At 37.3% G+C, this 23036-nt stretch overlaps 1 protein-coding gene across 4 annotated transcripts in view; it reads right to left on the bottom strand.

The window, feature by feature from the left end:
- The window catches only part of exoc6 (exocyst complex component 6), a 45965-nt gene extending 32842 nt beyond the window's left edge, over positions 1-13123 (bottom strand). For 2 of the 4 annotated variants that reach the window (XM_086064280.1, XM_086064281.1), the window contains exons 1-6: positions 12944-13123; positions 7384-7555; positions 5115-5162; positions 4066-4156; positions 2920-2965; positions 316-369 (exon numbers count right to left, since the gene is read on the bottom strand). In XM_086064280.1, coding sequence (XP_085920406.1) covers positions 316-369; positions 2920-2965; positions 4066-4156; positions 5115-5162; positions 7384-7555; positions 12944-13083 — 551 coding nt within the window. In that variant the 5' untranslated portion in view covers positions 13084-13123. Of the gene's footprint in view, positions 1-315; positions 370-2919; positions 2966-4065; positions 4157-5114; positions 5163-7383; positions 7556-11745; positions 11909-12943 lie in introns of those variants that run through there. The other 2 variants (XM_086064278.1, XM_086064279.1) reach the window with 1 other exon arrangement.
- Positions 13124-23036: the final 9913 nt, after the last annotated feature.

Here is a 23036-nt window from a genome sequence, read left to right as displayed (position 1 = left end):
TTTATATAGAACTTTTCATACATTAAAATGCAATTCGAAGTGATGTCTAATTAAAACCCCATTGTATAATGGATCAAATCAAATCAAACTTTATTTATATAGCACCTTTCATACATTAAAATGCAACTCACGGTGCTGAACAATGAAAACATCATACAGATCGATTGATTGATTGATTGATTGCCTTTAAAAACACATTGTGCCACTTGCTGTCAACAGAACCTTACTTTAAAGAACCTTTGTAGCATCATAGTTTGCAGACGGTTTTACTGGAGCATTATTGCCAGAGCAGTGGAGATGTAGTAAATTTCTTACCGAGGGATGTAGACTTTCTCCAGTTGTTCCATAGTTTTCAGCGCAGCGTAGTATCTAAGGAGATAAATCGTACACAGAAAGGCGATAGCTAGTTTAAAAACCCATGATAGCTTCTTAATCATTGGCAAATTGCATTTAATAGGGTTGTAGTGCTTCAGATGTACTCAAGCAGTGTATGACTTTCGTGTAAAGAAAGTGATTTAAAAAAATAATAATAAATTAGATGTAAGCACCCGCAGCTTGTATGCAAACCCAACGTGAGTTATTTCTAAAGAAATGCTAAATTATGCTGTATAAACATCCTGGGAATGTGGTGAAATGATATAGGGCAGTGGCACACTGGAGGAGATGACACCAAATCTTCCCTGTTAAAATTTGGATATCCTCATGAATCAAACAACAAATAATGAAAAAAGATCAAAACATTTTTGCCACAATAACTTGAAACTTGGTTGAAAGTTGCAACTTACACGTGTGACTTAATTCCACCTCTGCAAATTAGCATATCTCCCTCGAATGATGTATTTAATGTGGTTCTAAACTAGTGATGCCAGAGCTGTCTCCTGCAATGACTAAGGAATACTTCTTTTGTAACCAATAAATGAATCCCCACAAACTGAGGCGGGTAGAGCCAATTACAGCTGTGGAAAAACTGAGGTACTATAGTGGAAAAGCGGCTTTAAAGACTAAAATTGCGGTCTTTGGTAGTGAGCACAAACCAAAGGGGTTCACCCTCAGTTCAGTGTGCTGAACTCCCATCATTAGGCTGATAGGCAGGCTGTGAGGGATCTAATTGGTCGGTCAGTGAGTGTAAAATGTGTTGTACACACATGAACAGAAGACAGCCTCATAAACTGTACATTGAAAAGGTCTGTCAGAGAGCAGCACACCAGGAAGGAAAGCACAAAGGCAAGAAGTGGCAGGATCGTGACCTGCCCAGCAACCACATTCAGTCTACATAATGATAAGTATTTGAGCAATACATGCTCTTGTCGGTTTAAAGTAACAGCAGGAAAGTCATGTCATTAGTGCGTAAAGTAGAAGCCCCTCCCCAAACACATACATATATCCCTCAAAGTAGCCAACATGGTCTAATTGCCTAAGATTGGCAGTGGGCCTTGACTGGACTGCAACGAGGGGGCCTTGTCGCAAACAAGGGCACATTGAGGGTCAATTGTCTTGCCAGTGAATGGCCTGTTCCTTTGGTACACAGTAATGAACAAAAAAGGGTCATTATTTTTCTGTCAGTGAAGTTCATGGGGTAAAAAATTAAGTTCAAGCAAACCCGCAAAGTAAAGACTCCTTGGTGAATTGTAATACTGAACAGAAAAATTCATAAATAAATAAAAATATATTGTTTATGATATTTTTAACAGATAAATAATAATCTTACAGTACAATAAGAAAATTGTTGGGTTAACTTTTTGCTTGCCTAACTCTTTTTAGTTTACTTTTTTACTTACTGCGGCTGGCAGATTAAAAACATGCATTCCCAAAGGTCTGTTTCCTCAAGGCTAAAAACATACAATAAACACTCATTGTACATCAAAGTATTAATACTGTAGAATACTAAAGGCCTTCATTCAGTTTAACGGCATGATAATCAATGTGGTGTTGCATGGTTATAGCCATAACATGTCCAACAATTCAACTTGTAAAAATTCTCATGCAATTATTAAATACACAATTGATTGTATAGCACAAATAACAGTGCATGTATTCTTTGTAGTGTGAATTTGATATATTACAATTACATTATAAGCCAGATTCCTTTGTGAGCACAAAAGCAAAATTACAGCAGTTACATGCGGTTTGGAAAATGGATGGATGATAGAACATCCATGATCCATGTGCCTATTCTCTGTACAGCATACCCTCACTCAGGTTGTGTGTATGCTGGAACCTATCCCAGATGCAGGGTACACCCTGAACTGGTCACCAGCCAATCACAGGTAAATGGGCTGTTTTTTATATAGCGCTTTATTTACACCATATGGTGCCCAAAGTGCTCATATGCACCCATTCACACACATTCATAAAGCAGTGGTCGGTTGCTGCCAGGCAGGGCACTGCCAGGTCCAATGGGACCAATTTAAGTAAAAAAGTAAGAAAGGACTCTTTCGGGTTCTCATCATGCCTGCCAGTCTTCAACCAGGGTGTGTCCGCGAAAATGCTCCCACACAGTCAGTCAAGCGGAGCGCATACGTGAAAATACGGTAAATCTAATGTATGAATGGGGCGGCGGGTAACAACTCTAGTGTCGCCCAATATAGCGGAGAAAGAGTAGCATTTCTTCTTCACACATCTACTCAAGTAAAAGTAAAACGTATTGTGTGGTAAAACTACTCTTTTCAAAAAGTTATTCAAGTAAATCTAACGGAGTAAATGTAACTCATTACTACCCACCTCTGAACATAGATAAATGTCATTTGAAAAAACAAGAATTGAATGGCATAAAGAATGTTATATACAGTTACTATTTCTCAAGTAAAGTCAAAGTGCGTTTGAATTAGCAGCAGATAAAACAGGCATTGAGTCTACAAATGACAGGGGGTTCTTGTTTGCAGTTGATGGAACTTTTACTTTGTTCTCTAAAATTGATACCTTTTGGACTCCAGCTGCTCCTTCAGTTTGCTGTACATTTCTAACACTGGGAGAGAGAGCAAAAAGAGAAAGAGAGACAAATGAATTAGCAACATGTTTTTAGGTTTTCACTAAGCAAACCCTACAAATTCAAAATCCAACTACAAACTGGGAAATATAAACCAGTACCAAAGGTTGGTCAAGCAGATTTGTCATTGGAAGTAGGAGTCGTATGGCAGGATGAATTAAAGTGGGACACATACATTGTACACCAGTATTATACTGCATTGATAGACATGGGAATTTAGCATATCTTTGAAGGTAGTGGACGTGTTCGGAATCGGGTACATGCATTGTGTCATCATTGGTGTACACGACAATGTAGAGCCTACCAGTTTTTTTTATATATAAACATACCAATCTACAATCTAACAATCTATCAACAACAAACAACACAGGAGAAAAATAATTTTAAAAAATGTCAGGGGTCTGAAAAATTAAGTAATATTGAAAAGATTAAAATGGGAGCACAACTTCAGAGAGCGTTGTTTGTAGTACCAGATATTGAAAGTAAATACTGAATATATGTCTAGTTCTTTCAAAAACACAATGGGATTTGACTTTGCAAATGCACATTTGTGAAAACAGAACTTATAAAATTAGTGAGGATAAGTGGTATGGATAATGAATGAATAACAATTTAAAGTAGGGATATTCGATTTTTTTTCCCAGACCAATACCAGTATGAGTACTCTTGAATAGTCACCGATACCAATACCAAGTACTGATACTACTAGTACTTTTGATACATCAAAAAAACAATGACAGACAAATTTTAAAGAAAGAACAAAATATCTCAATATGGCATTTTCCCTATGGCATTGAAGGAGTGGTATTGAGTTCAGGAAGTAGTGGATTTGTTTAAAGAGCCCATTACAAGCACATAAGAGAACATTTGGAGCACAAAAGCAAATTTTGAGTGCAAAAGGACAGATTTTGTGAACATTGTCCGCCGAACCAGCAAAGAACACGTGCACACACTAACGAGTGTCGCATACGTACTGGTGAGCTATTTTTAGAACAGCCTAGCGACTCATGTTGTCCTTGGATGCTACCTGGTGCCTGCAAGAATCATGTTGGTGACCCCTGTGTGATTTATTGTGCTACCTGGTATGCAGAGCTGGAGTTTCTCCACAGTTGTGGCCATGTTCCTCTGCTGGATCCGACAGCGAATCACCTCCCCAGTTTGAGCTGTCATCTGTCAATCGTCCCAAAATCAGGTCGTGAGATAGAAGTCCCAAAATTGAGCGGCTATCACGTTAAAGCGGGCATACATGCAAGATGTAATGTTATTTTCTTTACGTCAATAGACTTGTATGTGACAATAAACACATAAATCAAAACACATAAGTAATAACAGTTAATAAACAGTATATATAGCCCACATTACAATCACAAGTTTTAATAAACCAGGGATGTCAAACTCTTAGTATATTAGCTCAAGTACCACATGCAGGAAAATATATTACCAAGCGGGCCAGATAGGTAAAATCATGGTATATAACTTAAAAACAATTGCTGTCAATAATACGCAGATTTTCGCTATTTGTGGGCCAGCCCTACATTACGGGGCTCAACTGTAATTAAATTGTTTCATAAAATAACATGAATGCAAAAGGAACGCAGCAACACTTTGCCTGTATGAGTTCCGGGCGTGTTGTAGCTACCTGTTATGCATATATATTGTTCCCAGAATGCATTGTGTGGCGCAATTAATGAAGTTATAAGGACATTAATCCTTGCCATATGTGTTTATGTTACCAGTAATTAAATTGTTGTCGTATTTTCGTATTTAACATGTTTCTATCGGTCTATGTTTTTTTTTTTTTTTTTTTTAATAAACCGTAACTTTAGGTTGTGTGTAAAATAATGACATCCAGGGCAATTCCATGTACAAGTTGCATTGCCCGTCTGAGGATTGCTTGTGAAATTACAAATTCATATGTTTTGATTGTGGCCATCTGATTAATTAGTCCAACTACAATTTTTTTTTACTTTACAAAATCATCTCGGGGGCCGGATTAAACCCCTTTGCAGGTTTGACACCCCTGGATATGTTTGATGTACAATATTACTATGTTTTTATGTTTATATTACCAAACCAGTATGGATGGTTGGATGGATGGATGGATGGATTTGTCTTTCAAGGACCTTACCTCCCTCCCAGCTTCTTGTAGTCTTCGATTAGTGTCTGTCACTTGGCCCTTTAAAAACACACATGATGTTTAACTTCAACATTTTTAAATACACAAGAAATTCAATCTGTAGTAATATCCATTCTCCTAACTAGACTAAGTTTTCTTTGTTCCTTCCTTCAAGTCCTTTTGTACTCGATGACATTCTGTGTAATATGAAGTATTCAAGGATTCACAGTGCTCCACGGTTCTCGCAATTAAATGGTAAAAATCATAAAATATAAATATCCATCCCATCCATCCATCCATTTTCTTAACCGCTTTTCCTCACAAGGGTCGCGGGGGGCGCTGGAGTCTATTCCAGCTGGCTTCGGGCAGCAGGCGGGGTACACTTTGAACTGGTTGCCAACCAATCACAATCACACCTATGGACAATTTAGAGTGTTCAATTAACCTGCCATGCATGTCTTTGGAATGTGGGAGGAAACGGAGTACCCGGAGAAAACACACGCAAGCACGGGGAGAACATGCAAACTCCACCCAGGAAGGCCGAAGCCCAGACTCGATCTCACGTCCTCTGCATTGGGAGGCGGACGTGCTAACCAGTCAGCCTCCGTGCCGCCCTAAAATATAAATTAATTAATTAATTAATTAATTAAACAGCCCACAATGACTGAGCTATTATTTTTTTTCAAACCACATGATCAATCAGTGTTTTCCCTTAAACTTATATGATGGCAAACTTGATATGATGGCAAACCATTTCCTCATCCTACTGACTCTGAAACAACTATTTGAAAGGTGAATAGTGCATAGAACATGTTGACCCTTTGACTGACATCTTCAACAGGTTCTTAGGTACACATAATCAATTTGTCTCCTCTGCATCTGCCCTCCCCCCTTCATGCCCTCTCTTTTCCCTCTCCACTACTCTTCCTGCAGCTGCTCAACCTTGTAATCAGCTCATTGTCCATGAAGGACCAAGGACAAAGGCAGGCAAATTCAGATTAACCAGGCAGCAGGGACCTGAACCCATCATCGGTCCACTGGGCCTTTCATGGAGTTTAATGGCTTGTGACAGGCTCTTTCTCACAGATTCAGTGACAAACTTCTCGATTCTGGATGGGGATTTTTGAACTATCTGCTCCTGTCACACGGCTGAGAGCCATGACCCAATTGACCAGTCGGCTTTTTATGCAATCCTTTCAACAAGGAAGTTTCCTGACTAGCATGGCAAACTACATAATCACTTTTTTCCCACTGCACAGCAAAATACTCCACAAAAGAGAGAAGGTATAAATGACAGTTACTGCTAATAATCTTTTACATTTTTACTCCAATGAGTTTTAGAAATTTCCACAAACGCAGTGTTTATAAAAAGCCTACACACCTCTCTTCAAATGCCAGGGCTTTATAATGTAAATAAAAAGCTCAGTCAAAATGAATCGTTTCAAAACGTTTTCTACCTTTAATGCAACCTACTGTAACCTATATGGGGGGGGGGGGGGCTGGGGGGGGCACACAATATGTGATGGATAGTGACACAGAGTTAATAATTCATGCATTTGTCACATCTCGCCTTGGCTATTGTAACGTGTTGCTTTCCGGTCTTCCCACATCTAGTATTAAAAGCCTGCAGCTTTTGATCATATTACCCCAATAATGGACAACTGGCATTGGGTGCCGGTCCACCTGAGATGCGATTTCAAGGTTCTATTACCCACTCATAAAATATTGCACAGTTTAGCACCTTCCTATCTGGCCGACTTTGTGGTAGCGTACATTCCATCCTGACATCTTCAATAACTGTATTATTGGTGATTCCGAGAGCCAAAAAGAAATCCACAGGTTCTAGAGCATTATTTGCTCGGCCTCAATAGTGCTCTGGAATGCTCTACCTGCAGAAATTAGAGATGTTACCTCAATAAAAATGTTTAAATCTTGCCCTAAGCGTTACTTTTATATTCTTGCACTGAGTTAAACTCAATTAATGCCATACTGATTCTGCACTGCGGAACGGGACAAGTTTTGAGGTGGGCCACCTTCGCTGAGGCGTTGATATGACGTATTCTGCATCAACCCACCTGGCAGAGTTTTAAGGAGGACCTGCTTTTTTCTTGTTGGGTCCCAACTACTGTACATTGGAATTGGGTTTTTACACACTGGTTGGAATGGCCACTTAAAAAAGATAAACCCGAGTACAATCCACCAATAATTTCATATATATATATATATATGTTCTTACTTGTAGTATCAGTTTGGGCCTAAAGAATCTCAAAAGCTTGCTTACCATAAGTTTCTCTGCATCAGTGCGGACTTTGAGGAGCTCTGTGATAGCATCCACAAATCCTTGATGGTGGAAATTGCACATCTTCTCAATCTCACGATCATGATTCCTTATCCTGGCATCCAGTTTCTCCATGAAGCGCATGTGGGCATTTGGCTGGTCATCATAGATTGATCTGGCACAGAAAATCACAGTGAGGACAAAATGATAGGGTTAATTAACAGCTGATGGGGCACACATAAAAAGTACCAAAATGTGAATAAGTGATCAGTGTTGGGGCCATGACAAACATGAGGAATGAAAATATGCATTTCAACTCAGAGAGCAGGTTAAACAACCTATTAGAACTTTTTTCCAGACACCAAGCCACCTGGCAAGTTAGATGAAAAAAAAAATCCACACCACTTGGAGGACGAAGTAAATCGCATCTTTATTGCCAAAGAATCCATATGTCATAACAATGATTTTTGCGCAATGTTGTCAACTTTGGAGTCATGATACACTATCATGTCAAGACCCAAGCCATGGGCTCTTATTTGAATTTTCATAGCACAGTGAATTTTCCATATTGTGCAAAAGTAAGTCGTTTTCCATTTTAAAATGCACAAAAGTATTATATGTATGTATTGTATGATAATGATGGTTATTATAAAGGCAGCTGCTTGCTGGCAAAATATGCTGCGATTTACATATGATCCGCGTAGTTGTCAACTAATTGTGATTCGCAACTACTGTTGGTGATTAGTCGACTATAAAAAATAATTGTTTGTTGTAGCCTAGTAAACATATATCTAGGTTTTTTTTAATGGGTTTGTGTTTTTGTCAAAAACTTTTTTTTCTGGTTGGCTTTTTACAATGCTGAGAAACAGCTATTGGCAGACGTTACATTCAAATACACCACTATCTTCTTTTAAAAAAATAAGTTTTTTTTATTTTAATTTTTTTTATTAATCAGCAAATCATTGTAATCATAAACTACGATCCACTGCAAATGTTTAAAAGTAGGGGGAAGTAAAAAACAATACATAGAAAGAAAATGTGCATCAATTCAAGGTGCACCGATAACTGGTCATTTATTTGAATTCCCCTGAACCATAATCAAATCTTGAGGTGGGTACTGGCTAGAGATTCCTTCCCAGGTTCACTTCAGTGAGTGACTTGAGTCGAGTGTGACAAAAACAAAAATACATCAAACAGCATTCTGATCAAGTTTGATCACAGAAACTGTGCGTTTAACATGAATTACTTCTTGGACATGAGACTAAAAAGGAATAGCAGATACTTAAAACATATTTTATAACCCACTCCTAAAGGAATATAACAATTTACAACTTACTAAAGAGGGTTCCATTTTCCAAGGCAAGTGCTCCCTACAACCCAGCAAAAGCTTAACAATAAAAGTGTATTACATTTTAAACCATAATAAATGAAGGATACAAAAAAACAGTTGGGGTAGGTTGATAGGTTTAAACTGTCGGCAGGTTTAGAAAAAGAATCATTATGGATGGGGACAGAAGCACCAAAATTGTTTTCTAAAGTTATGACGCCATCTATTGGCGGTGACATGAAATGCTACATTTGAAGAAACTGAGTTGTGCCTGTAATCTATACTCTCAAAACTGTATTTCTCAAAGAATAAATATGGGCGTAGCTGCATCCCCTCCATCAAATAATAAGACCACAGTAAATTTAATTTTTTACTTCAAAGTAAATAAAACAGTATGACAACCAAGAAGGTGTATAGACAATGGGAGAAGTCCCCAGGCCACATCACGTAACACTCAACTGGGCAGCTGCAGTAAGCATGTACATACAGAACCAAAAGTATGACACACATTCTTGCTTAATCATGCATTGAAATTGTACTTTTTGAAAAGCTAAAGAAATGTGTCCAAACATTTGACTAGGAGTGTAATAACACATTATTTTGGGCTTTAGTAGGTGTTTACATCAGGTGGACAGTAACTCAAATCAACTTTATTTATAGAACAACCGAATAAAAACTAACTCTAATGACAAATTTAAGACTATTACAACCCTGCATCGTTGTAATGCCAAAGACCTACCTAAATATTGGAATAGCAGGGAATTATTGACATGTTGAAAACTTTTTACCCAAGTTGCATGCTTCTAAGCCACACATATTTTGTAGAGGTCTACATGACAAAAACCCTTGGGGGGAGTGCAGTATCTTGCTGTGAGTTTGCTGCAAGTGTATGCATGGTCCGATATTAAGCCTTTGTGGGAAACTTTAACCAAGTAGTGGTGGCCATGTTATAACCAGTAGGGCCTACTGTCTCAAGGAATAAATCAATTACAATATTATGAAAATATTTACTGATCTTAACATTTCAACAATACACAACATAAAATAAAGGCAGCACTCTCAAATTATATTATATATATATATATATATATATATATATATATATATATATATATATATATATTATATTTTAATGTACAGGCAAAGAAACAAATATAAATTAATAAAAATATCTCTCACCATTAGATATGTTTCAACGCGACCGTTCATATGCCGTATTCTGACAAAGGGTTAGGTACGGATCAATGGGTAGCTTTCACATTTGAACCAGTTTGTTCAAATTGGGAATCTATACCAATTTGCAATACTGTTGTGTGTGTGTGTGTGGGGGGGGGGGGTGTAGAGGGTAATTTAAATCGATGTACCAGAGAAAAGTACCAACTTTGCTACCCATTCCTAGAGTTAAGACAGTAGCAATGCGAGGGCCCAACCGATTAATCGACCAGCTAATAGCTGATATTAGGCCTTATATTAATTGGCCGATGTTTTGCTAATTAAACACAGATAAAATCTGGCTTACTTGCTTTATATTCACTTGGTTCATTGTAAATACAACAAGCGTTTTTGTTGTATTTAATCAACCTTTTTTTTCCTAGAATTATCCAAGAAGAATCTTACTTTAAACTACCGGTATATGTTTACACTCAAATTCTCATATAGCCTATTGTTGTATGCAAACAACTTTCTATAACTGTACCATTAATAAAGCTTAAAATCTCATTGGTTTACAGAGGCATTGTCAAACTCTTAACAGTCTTGTTTTATGAGTGACTTATGGGTGATGGGAAGTATTCAACTTCTGATAAATTGTTTACCAACACTTGAAATGGCTCTACTCCTTTTAATATACTATTATGCAAGAAAAGTGGAAAGCCAGCTACAGCTAGTTCAAAATCAGTATCATCTTCATTGACAATTCCGAGCGTACGTCACAAGTCAAAATGGCGGTCTTGCTCGGTGAAATGACCCTCTCAATCCATTGAAAAGCACCGGACTTCAGATTGTTGTAATTTGATCTGTGACGATTGTTTTGATTTGAAAATGTGATGAAATGTTATTTGACTACTATAACTATCTGTCTGGTTTGTATAATAGCCACAGGCTAAACAATCACAATACACAATTTGTTTTCAATCACCGTAAAAAAAGGAAGGATTTGCACTCCGTTGCATTGGGGAAATATCAGAAATGCCCGAATGTTCAGAAATTTTAATTGGCCAAGTACACTATGTGGAAACACACAAGGAATTTGTCTCCAGTAGTATGAGCCACTCAAGTATTTCAGAGTAAGCAACAATTACACAAAAAGAGTATTAACATGACACGTATCTACAGAGAATCTTTACATATGGTGCCATTGGTGCTGTAGTACCGAACACCGACAGCTGTGCAAATGATGTTTAGAGTCATCAAACAAAAATAGAGTGAAAATAAGTAACCAGTTAGTTACAGTAATTACAATGAAATAAGAAGTTATGCAGATGATGTGGTGAATCGTCTGACAATTTAAAGTGCAGTAATTATGATACAACGACAAATGTGCAATGATGCATAAATCCTTGAGCACTTATTGTCCAGCTAGCTCAAAAAGCAATTATATTATTCATCAATTTCTCTTGCAACCATTGCCCACGAGTAAAATTAAGTACTAAGTAATTAAGTATGTAATAGATAGAACCGTTAGCTGACAAAAGTAACATTGTTAAGACAGATAGCCACACCCACAATTAATGTTTACATTTTGACAGGTCACCGGTCAATTACCACATTTCGCAAATGTCCACGTAGGCGGTACACTGAAATACGCACCTATTAAACCAAAGTGCCAGTCGATGATGTTACCCTTCTAGCTAATGCACCCGGAATTGTTGATTTTCAACATTACATCGCCGTTTAGCTAAAACTGCTAACATAGCCTACCGGTTGCTAAGACAGCTAACGAATAAACGAGCTTACGAACAAAAGGTACAATAGGTGAACGAAATACATTTAATGGCACTGCCAATTGTATTAGATTCTAAGAAAACAGATCTTCTTACCGAAGTGTTGGACCGACGCAAGCCGTATCTGTACTTTCAATTTCCTGTAGAATCCGCTCGTGCTCCGTTATACACTCCAGGGTTTCATTCTCCGCCATGATTATGTGTGCATTATGGCTGTGTATAACTGCAGCTGAAGGGGAGTACGTCGAGGTACTCGCCTGTGGAGGGCGCGCGAGATCCATATTTAATCCAGAAACAACCGAGTCTACCCGGAAATAAAACATTGGCTACACCAGGGGCACCCGTAGAGCCCAAAGAGCGCATGAGTTGTACGCTTCAGAATTTCCTCGGAATGTTGAAGTGGTGATCATTTGAAATGTTAATACTTGCAGATATTTATAGAAATAGTGTTTCATATTATGTTGATATTGATATTCCAAAATTATTGATGATAATTATTGCGAGATTATTATCACATAGATATATCTATAATTTGTGAATTTCTTAATGCAATAAATGTTTATCAAATTGGTAGTAGCCCTTAGCATTAATCAGCACCCAAAAAATTGGTGACTTCTGGGCTACACAGTATTGTACATAACGGATTTGATGTTATCCATTCATAACTATAACATATTACACAAGTAAACTTTATTGTGCGCCCTTCCTGATATTTGTGTTTATGTATTTTACATTGTTTTGCATGTGATGTGCACTCAATTAGCAGTCGGAACAAATTAAAGCAACAAATCTGCACGTGTGTTGGTTCAGATCCTCATGAGTGAGTTGTGCTCTTTCTTTCACATGTATACATTTTATTTGATATGCTTATCAAAGGAAATACAAAAAAATGCTTACCAATGGAAATAAGGACTTAGAATGTTACTAAAAACTTGTATTACTGTATATTATTAAGTGTTTGTACATCTGTTACATAAGCAGTGGTTTCAAAGCTCAAAAATTTAAATTTAAACTTCTCATAAAAATATTTAGTAATTAACAATTAGAGCCTAACAAACAAAATGATTTTTCTAGTAACAGTGTACCAAATCCGATTTCAGTTTAAAAAAAAAATATTATTATAATTACCTTTCTTGATTGATCAAAATTTTCAGCATTATTATAAATTCAAGCTTGTGTTGATATTACCAAATATGGTTCAGCCATAAGAGCTACAGTTTCTTAAACAATGTCCTAAATGTCCCTATACAACGCAGCTAATTGTTTAACTACTAACTGTTGCCATGTATGATACCTTAATGTGGTTCCCAGAGGTAGAACCACAGATTCCAGTTCTGCAAAAATGTTCCCCAAAACCTTTTCCTCCTCTTCATTGTCGTCTCCTCTTTGACTAGGAGGGTCGGGTAAAGCCGCATGAACCCTTTTACTGTTCATTTCTTTATTCAAACTCTCTTACTGTGTGACTACAAAATGTTAGCAGCACGGGAAGTGTGTGTGAGTTTGAATGTGTGAACTTTAGGTCACCTACCAAAGTCAGCAGAAAATGACCAACAGGAAAAGGAAACCTTGTGATTCACTGAACTTTGAGTTCAGTAAAACTTCACGAATAGAGTAAAAATGTATTTCTCATCAAACATCTTATTTTATTTTGAACATATATATTAATTAATTAAATCAGGCTTGAAAATCATTGTATTTAGAAAGGCCTATGACATTTAATTATGAACATTATTTTATTTTATTTTTCTCTGTAGCACTTTGAGTGCATTACAAATATAATTTATTATTATTATTATTATTATTATTATTATTATTATTATTATTATTATTATTATTATTATTATTATTATTATTATTAAAAACAAAGAGAATAGAAAAAACTGACTGGTAATAAAAGTACACTTCTGAAGACAAAATGCAAAACACATTATCCAGCATCATAAAGTCCTTTAATGAGCATCATAAAGTGCTCTTCATATCCTGGGAACTCCAAACAGTTTTCCATTGTGAAAAGGAACTTTAAACTGATCCACCCCTTACCCGAATTTGAGCCTGCTCACTGGGCTTCACTAAGAGGTCACAGATTAATAAAGCATAACATTCAATTATTAAAACATTTTCCGTTCAGGAAATTCTGCAGAGATCAGTATTTCATAATGTGAAGTACTATATTCTCATTTAAATGTAAGTACATTTGTAAATTCATAGCTAATAAAATGAACTTCATAACATTACAAATATAATTTTCAGAAAATCTTGGATGTCAAAGTTTTGTGCCGTTTTGTAAACTAATTTAATAGGCTGGATTTCAGCATAAAAATTAGGTGAGCAATATAATGTGTATAGTAAGTGTAATCAAACGCATCATACATAGAAAAATAAAGTGGTATACCTCAGAAGATCAAAATGAGTAAACAACCGATATTTTTGATTGATCATCAAGACTTTGTTTGACATACAGTGTTGACACTTGGCATACTGTCAAACTGTGAGTCTGTATGTAAGCAACTTTAAAAGTGTGTTTAAAACAAATATTGGAGTTGAATAGCTGTTGTGGAACTGTTGCATTTGTGAAGTAGCAAGCCCCTTGACCAGCTTACACAACCACTTTCTATTTCCTTCTATTCTTCTTGAAATGGATTGGCCAATTGGAAGTGTGGCTATGGTGTGTTTTTACAAAAGCCCTGACTATGAGTTTCCTTATTACTTCACCAAGAACAAGAAGTGGGTCAACACGCACACAAAGCTCATACAAACGCACAGCAGCAGAGCCAGAGCTGCACGGACACACACATTTCAACAATGGAAGGGAAGGATGGACATTTGGGATGTATGTATGGCAGATGGAAGGAAAATGCAGTTTTATGTATAATTTTTACAATAAGATGTTCCAAAGAAATATTACATTCATAGATAGCAGAATTAATTGTGCTATGAACAGGGTTGGTTATTCCAGGTCCAGAGAGAACAAACCCTGAAACCGTTTAATTTTAGCCACATGTGCTTTTACTCAACAGGTGCTTCTATGAGCTTGCCACCTACCATTTGGATGCACCTGTGGCTAAAGCCAATCAGTTGTAGGCTTTTTACTTTCTGGACCTGGATTCCCCAACCCTGGCTATGAATCAGAGCAAGTCATCCAAGTCCTGAAGTCGCAGAGCAGACCATCACACTGCAACCACCACGTTTGACATTTGTCAATACTCTTATATTTTACATCAGAAGTAATGGGTCACACACACTCCAAAATGTTAAACTTCTCTCATCTGGTCACAAAATATTCTCCCCGAAAGACTTGGGGACCAAAAATTATTTATTGTCAGCAGTGGTTTTTGACTTGGAACTTGGAACAATACGTAGTGTGGCACCCCGCCACAGGCTGGCGCCTCCTTGTTTTTGTTGTGCCAATGCAGCAATTTTTCGTCTTGGCCATCAATGTATTTGACGCCGTGGACATGTACAATTATTGTGACGCATGCTAGCGCCAAAAGCCCGCTGCTTTTGTGTCCCTTTGAATAAAGTAAGCCTGTGGACTTCCAGATCTTCTGTTGTTCTCCATTTTTGTTATCCAGCTGCGCCGTCCATGGCTGATCAGCCATCGCACGTTACAAACTCTCCCATGTATTTTTGCCCAGTGTCTTTCTTATGGTTGAGTCTTGACCTTAACTGATGTCAGTGAGGCCTGCAGGTTGTTTGTTTGTTTGTTTTTAATGATCTCTGAATGATTAATTGTGGGTTCTTTTATGACCTCCTATTCGGGAGGGCTAACTGTTAATAGCCTATACAAAATCATGATTTAAAACCGTGTTTTGTGTTTATTTAAGTTGTCTTTGTTTTTTTGGCTTGTAATGGGGTTGTAATCAGGATGGGGCAGATATTTTCATGGCACTTTATGCGCATGTGTTGTTTTGGAAAATTAGATTACTCTATGAGCTCTCATGTGACCATGAGTTCTTCCTTTCCATGCCTGCCAGCTTCCTGCCTGCTTCCTCTGTCTCTCCCGACCACAGGTTCTGCCGTACAGCTGCTGACCTTTATTGTAAGTTACACTCCAAACAAATAGCACTGAAGGACATCCTCGTCTTAAAGAAAGTCCATTGCTCAAAGGGGGTTTCTTCCCAGAAGAACAGGGGTCAAATAGACAGCATCATGGCAACAATAATAATTAAAAATATATATAACCGAGCAGTTTCAGTCTTTATTAAGGGACCAACACCCCGAGAATCTTAATTCATTTTAAAGTCATATTACATTACTTATCATTTGTATCATATGATCACTTGTATGCAATTACAAGCTATTTGCCACGACCATTAAAATGTGTTTTGCTCATCCGATGTATAAAATTCACTTATTTTAATAAATGATTGTGATGCTGCATTGCTGCTTGTTTGCCTGCAGAGGGAATCCTTGAGTATAGACATAGTAAAAGATAGATAGATGCACAGTACATGGACAGACCTCTTAGAACACTTCTTTTAATCAGTTAATATTTAGAAACTTTGTATTCATCCAGAACTTTGTGCTCAACTCCTAGGGTAGCATACTCCACATGAATTTAAAACAACTACAGTACATGATTTTTGAATTATATGATTCCAACTTGGGGAAGAAAGCCGTGTCTCAACCGTGCATGCCCCAAAATGGTGCTGTACTTATTATTTTCTGTAGATTTAATAGTTTGGTCTCAGAATGCCATCTTGAAACCATTCTGCAATTGGGAAAATGTTGTTGGACGTTGGTGTTACTCTTCAAAATGCTTTGAGATGACTGTCTCTGAGAAGAGTTCTCGTCTGCAGAACAAGTGTCTATAATTTCCAGACACATGCACCTGTTACACAGGAACACTCACACATAATACAAGTACAGAGAGAGAGAGAGAGAGAGAGAGAGAGAGAGAGAGAGAGAGAGAGAGAGAGAGAGAGAGAGAGAGAGAGAGAGAGAGAGAGAGAGAGAGAGACGTGGGTGATCTTATCTGTGCCCACATAAACCTCTCAGCACTCTCTCCTGTCTCCTTTAAGTGGGAAGGCTCAGACTAAGAACCAAAAGGAATGTTAACATTCATATGCCCCACTTGCTTTTTGAGAAATCAAATTGAGGGTAAATGACAGAACAACAGGTTGGACACACATGGCACATATTTAAAAAATGTACAAACTCTCAATATATGGCCACTTGTGGCCAAAAAATAATGGCTTCGTAATGTGACATTTCCAAATGTTTGTAAACAATAGGCAAAAAGTCACTTCCCGATGGCAGAATGCTTGACTACTGCCGACCTGAACTGAAACGATGACAAAAAGTTGTGGATGTGCTGCCAGATGAGCTGCCAAAACCTTCTTGGAGGTCTTTAAAAAAGTCAAATTAATTCATAGGACCCAGTGGGTGTGGAGGTTAAGGTGAATGGACATTTTAAATATTTGGACAGTACATAGAAGATAGCAAGACATGCCTGGTAGCGTTGTAGCCACTTCTGAAGGGACGGACTGGAACCAAATCTCCATCATCGGTACGTGGAAAGCATTTTCTCACAGGTATGTAAAAAATGTTTGATTGTGTCGTCTTTGAGTAATTCAGCAAAACATAAACTAATAAAGGCTAGCCTTCAAGTTAGCTCAGTTACAGTTTCACCAGTGCTAATGCATTCAGTCAATCTTAACAGCAAACAAGTTCCAGTGATTATACCTTTTTTTTGTCATTTACTGTACATTGCCAGTCCCTCTGTGATCATGTCTGAATTTCCACCTTGCCTGCTTTTAATCAATTTGTTTTTTATCAATTTTAAATTAAATTAAAAAAAAATTTTTTTTAAACATGAATAAAAAACAAATACAATTATTTGCAAATCATGTTCAACTTAATTGAATACAGTACACTACAAACACAACATATTAAATGTTCAAACACTTTTTTAAATTATTATTATTCGTTACCTTAAAATTTTATAGCTGCAACACGTTCCAAAAAAGCTAGGACAGATGGCAAAAAAAGACTGAGAAAGTTGAGGAATGATAATCAAACATCTGTTTAGAACATCCCACAGGTGAACACCAAATGGGGTACCGCACGAATGCTATTTTTAGACCGCAAGGTCACGTGACTTCAGCAGCTTGAACCGTAAGGAGGTCAAAAATGAAGCCGGCTTGTTAACTACCTATGCTAGTAGTGCTTGTTTTGTTCTCGTTTATCTCTGGGGGGGGGGGGGGGGGCATACAGAGTAAACACAGCTGTTATGGAACTTGCAGAAATGACTCCAGACACTACGACCGTCCACAGATGAAGGATGTATTCTTTATTCGTTTCCCAAAGCCAAAACTTCAGAGGGATAAATGTTAACGGAGATCAACTTGTGCAGACGTCTAAAACAGCTGTTTAACGTCAGTGAAGTGAAACTTTTCACCTTCATATGTGGTAAACATTTTGTTGGGGGCCTTTGATGACAATCATGCTCTTGCTGGCCACCGCCGTCCCAAAAAGCTAAGCGATTGTCTTTATATTATTATTATTATTTTGTGTGTGTTTGGCACTACCCCGACTGCCGACAATAATGAATGATGAGGAAAAATGCTAAAATGGCCGCTGTTGTTCTGACCGGTCTTGCTTACCGCCTAATTTTTATTTTTTTTGCATTTCGTGCAGCTGTGACATGTATGAAAATGAATCTGTAGGGCCTTTTCTGAATTAAGGAAACTAATTTATAAGTGGGAAGGATAAAATTATTGAAATAATTGAGATTGTAGCGAGTTTTGTTGGTTGTGCCCAATAATTTCCGAGTAGAATTGGGATCGCTACACACACACAAAAGCAATGAAAATTTACCTTTACCTAAATTTGCCTTGGGCATGAGTTACTGAGACTTACTAAAGTAATAGAGAGTTACAGTAATTCTGCCGAGAGGTCACAAAATCACATATTCGTTTTCTAAGTGCCTACCAGCGAGCATCTGTGTACCAGTCTCTTAGTGTTGTGAAATTGGTTCAGTGTTCATTACGAATTAGGAAGTGAAACCAAGTGAACACACCTTTGCACACATCAATGTGTACTTGATTGCTGAAGTGTGGAACATGCTGCAACTGGTAGGCAAGCTATTTGGCTCTCAACATTCATGTGAAACCACTTAAGAATGTGTTGAAGAAGCTTCCAGCATTGAAATTCGCCCAACTAGTCTACTAGCTTTGTGGACTTGGAGAAGGCGTTCAGCCTCAAGGGAACACTTTGTCCCTTTATTATTATTTTTTTTAGCAGTTTATTTTCATGAATAAAGTGAAACTAACAAATTATTTCAAGTGGTCTGAAATTGAAACATGTCGTTAAAATTGGCTTCATTACTAAATATCCCTTTCAGTTTAACCTGAATCTTTGTTTTTATTTATTTGGCTTAGACCAACATTAATTCTGTGTTTTCCCTGTGTCCTTTTTTTTGTCATATCTTGTCTGCCTCGTTAAGTTTTTGTGTCCACCAGTTCTTGTCAGCCTGGTCCCTTGTGTCAACCAATCAGTTGCCTCAGCCACATGTGTTGTCCATGTATTCCTCGTTGTCTTGTCAGTTTGCTTGTATTGAGTTTCCTGGTTTCTTTCAGTCCTTGTCAGTTCATTGTTTGTATTAGCTGAACATGATTTTTTCCCCCCAGTGTTAGTTAGACCCTTATTTTGGACTTTTGTAAATTTAGTGATTTTGATTCAAATTGTAGCTCTTGCTTGCTATACTGTACTTCACTTGTATGAATGCACCTAAAATAAAAGCACAACTTTCAAAATAAAAAGTACATATTTTAAGTTTGACTTTATGGTCACTGTGAGGATGGGTCAGAGATGGTAGGCGGGCCGGATGATACTTTTGATGATATTATGGACTGTGAATGATGAGATTGCAAAATTCTTTGCACATGTAAAATTTGTATTTTAAGAAAAAAAATCACATCTGAAGACAATAAGGGCCCTATTTTGGAAAATTGGCATCCGTGTGCTCGGGGTACTAACTGCCGTGTTTAATCTAGTGTTGCAGATGGTGTAACGCAATTTTGATGGATTCGATCAAGGCGTACGTAGACAGATTCGGCGTTAATTACTATTTAATTCCTAAACATGACAACAACATAGGACAGTCCCTCTGAATCACTGTAGAAATCAATTAATTGAACAAATTATTATCATTATCATATTAATAGCAATGACCGCGCGGCACAACTGTAAACACCGACAGTCGTGGGTGCAAGGGGGTCTCCAATTGCCCACGTCACATGCGCATCCGACTACATCATCCGCAAAGGGAGAGCTTGGATTTCACCTGCAAATATTATGCACAGGCCCTATTGAGGGTATTACTGTATATGCAATGTCAAGCACAGCATACTTGGACATACTGCACTCCGAACGCTCTGATTTTAATGCAAATGAGGGATGCTGCCACGATTGGGAAAGGCTACTTTCCGCCTCACAGCAGCGCACTAAACGCCCAATTCAATCTACGCACTTCACTCCCGTCCTGTCCTGCTCCAATTCAGAATTACACCCACTCTCATTATGGAGGTCAACTGCATCATTTACAAAAAAAACAGCTTAAGGAAGAAAAAAAAATACAAATACAAAAAGCGTGTATCTGTCCAAGGTTTTTTCCCAAACGGATATTGAATTAATCCCCCTGCTCCTGTGAAGTTTTTACCCTGTCCCGTCCCAAACCCGTGATTAAAGGTAAAGTTCACTCCAGTCCTTTGGGATTCCTGCGGGAAATCCTGCAGGAATCTCGTGACCAATGGGATTCCCGAAAAAATGTCAGTCTCTGGCGCAGTCTGCGAAAATACCACAAAAAAAAGAAAACTCTTTGACTTTGCGCTAGACTTGGCAGGGAACGAAAATAGTTATATATAGCTATGTGCTTTTTTTCATATTGTTTATCTAGTAAAGGAAAAAATATTGGTTAAAAATAATATTCATCCAATCACTCATTATCTTTGCATCCCATTTGCTCCCAACTCCATACATTTTACTCTGCCTCACATCCCTTTTTTTTTTGTTGCTCTGCTCTTGGTCAACATTCCTTCATCTATTATTGGCCTTTCCTGTCTCTATGGCCATCACTGTTTTCACAGTCCTTTGCCGGAAACCAAACAAATTAACACTACATTGTTCTGGCCTGTTGCATTGTGACTGGAAACATCAGTGCTGCAATAGTTTCCTGAAACTTCGCATTAATAAGATAAGAAGGCCACTGTGGAAGTGTGTGTGTTGTATGAACCAACGCTTTAGGAACCCGATCCATGGACCCCCGCATAATATCTGCACATTAGTGTAATTATGTCAAGTGACAAACAATTTAGGTTTCTCAAAATGCTTTTGGTTTAGCCTTTTTAATCACTTATTTATTCATGTGAGTAGACTCAGATTAGAGCCAATTTGAATGTCAGTGGGCAGAATTTGGGTACAACCAAAAGACAGAAACTACAACAATTAAGGTGTCAGGTCATATTGTCAGGAATGTTTTAAGATTTTTTTTTTCCATTGTACACTATTCAATGTGTTAACATTTTTGTTGTCGTTAAGATGTAGCCAGTTTCCATGTGTTTATCTCAACACTCTTGAATGATCATTAAGTGAGTCATTGTTTTGCACGGGTCAAGATGACTCTCTATTTGGGATGAGAGAAACAATCAAAGTCACCCAACAAAAGAAGGAAAACAGGATAACCTCAGTTTGTTCATTGGCAGGATACAGGGTGGTAGCAAGAGCTAGGCCAAAGCCCAAAAACAATAAGAGGTCAGTGTCTCAAAGAACTATCAGACATCCAGGTGGGATGTGAAATCTGGCAAAGTAAAAAGGTGGCAACTAATCAAGATTATTCAGGGTTGTGGAAGAACATTATTTGTCATAAATCTAAGAATGTTTGCAAATGATTACAGTGATTGCATTATTTGCCATTTCTTCAATTCACAGACAACATGTGAGGATATACAAATTAACACAATGCCTTACAGGGGAGACCGGGGCTAGTATATATTTCTTGGAATCAATACATCATATATAAACAACATTTGTTTCAGATGAAAGACTAAACTCATAGGTATATTTTTTTTGTATCCATGTCATCTTCATATTTTGTGTCAGTGGAGAGTTATAAGCCATCAAATAGAGGTAGTGAACATGTGACATGTTGCCCCACCAACGGGTAAGCTATCACACTATATGGGGTAAGATGTCACATTGGATTTTGCAACCAAAATTATTCTTGTTCTCCTGTTGTTTTTTGTTTGTTATAAATAATTATTACTAGTGCTGTCAAGCGATGCATTTTTTTTCGTAACTACTTACGCACAATTTTCTGTAATTAATCGCAATTAATCGTGATTAATCACATTTTTCTACTTCTGCTTCTATGTTTTTCGTCAAAAGCATGTAACAGATATTTACTTGAGTAAAATCTTAGAATTAATGTAAAATCATCAAATATTAAGTATATTTTGCATCAAAGACTGTTCTAATAGGCCCAAGAGCTAATTACGTTTGCAAAGTTCTTCTCCTTCGGGTATTCATAGCAGGAAGGTGGCAGCGAAACATATAAGCAGCACCCTGTGTGACCTATGTAATTGTGGGAATGCTGAACAGCATTCCCACAATTACACTTATGTTGTTTCTAACATTTATTATTATTTCAGGCCCTTTTTATTTTCCACACTTTTTTGCCATGCAATAACTTCCACATAATCCGATTTACACTGTTCAAATTTCATTTTGCTTAAAAAATGTACGCCTCCCTGGGGATATATTGTCTGATTTCACATTGCTTACAGTATTTGCACAATTCAACTTTTCCCCATTCATTTTCAATGGGGCTGACACTAAACTTTTTCTAAATCCAACTTTCCACGCCACTTACATACATATTTCTCATCATTACAAGCTGTCTGCCCCACCTCTGACTGTACATTGCAAATATAGGCTATCCATGACCAATATGCTAAGTGATATACATGTATATCAACTGATTATTATATCAGGAAATGGATTATAATTTCTCTGAAATTACTAAATACCACTTTAGACAGATTGAAATTCAACTTTTCTTTTTTCATTTATCATTCATCTACAATTGATCATTTGTAATTTTTACACAATTTAGCTTTCATTATCCTTTGTTTAACACACGTTATATATAATTAATTTAATTACATTTTCAATGACACTTTTAGGCACAAGAAGACACCCTTCATTAACATTTCACAACACTTCAATGATGACGTCAAATCCACTGTGGCTCAGTGGGTAGTGCAGTGGAGCTTTGACCGGTGGACAGGAGGCAATGGTTTGTATCCCACCTTAGACAGATTACAGTTCAAGTTTTCTTTTTATTTGCTTATCATTTAACTACAATTAAAAAATATATTTTTTCGCAT

The sequence above is a fragment of the Leptonotus elevatus genome, chromosome 20 (genome assembly GCF_054856555.1).
Source record: "Leptonotus elevatus isolate MCC_2025b chromosome 20, RoL_Lele_1.0, whole genome shotgun sequence".
Lineage (NCBI taxonomy): Eukaryota > Metazoa > Chordata > Actinopteri > Syngnathiformes > Syngnathidae > Leptonotus > Leptonotus elevatus.
Note: the sequence above shows the minus strand (reverse complement) of the source record. Positions and strands in the feature narration are given on the sequence as shown.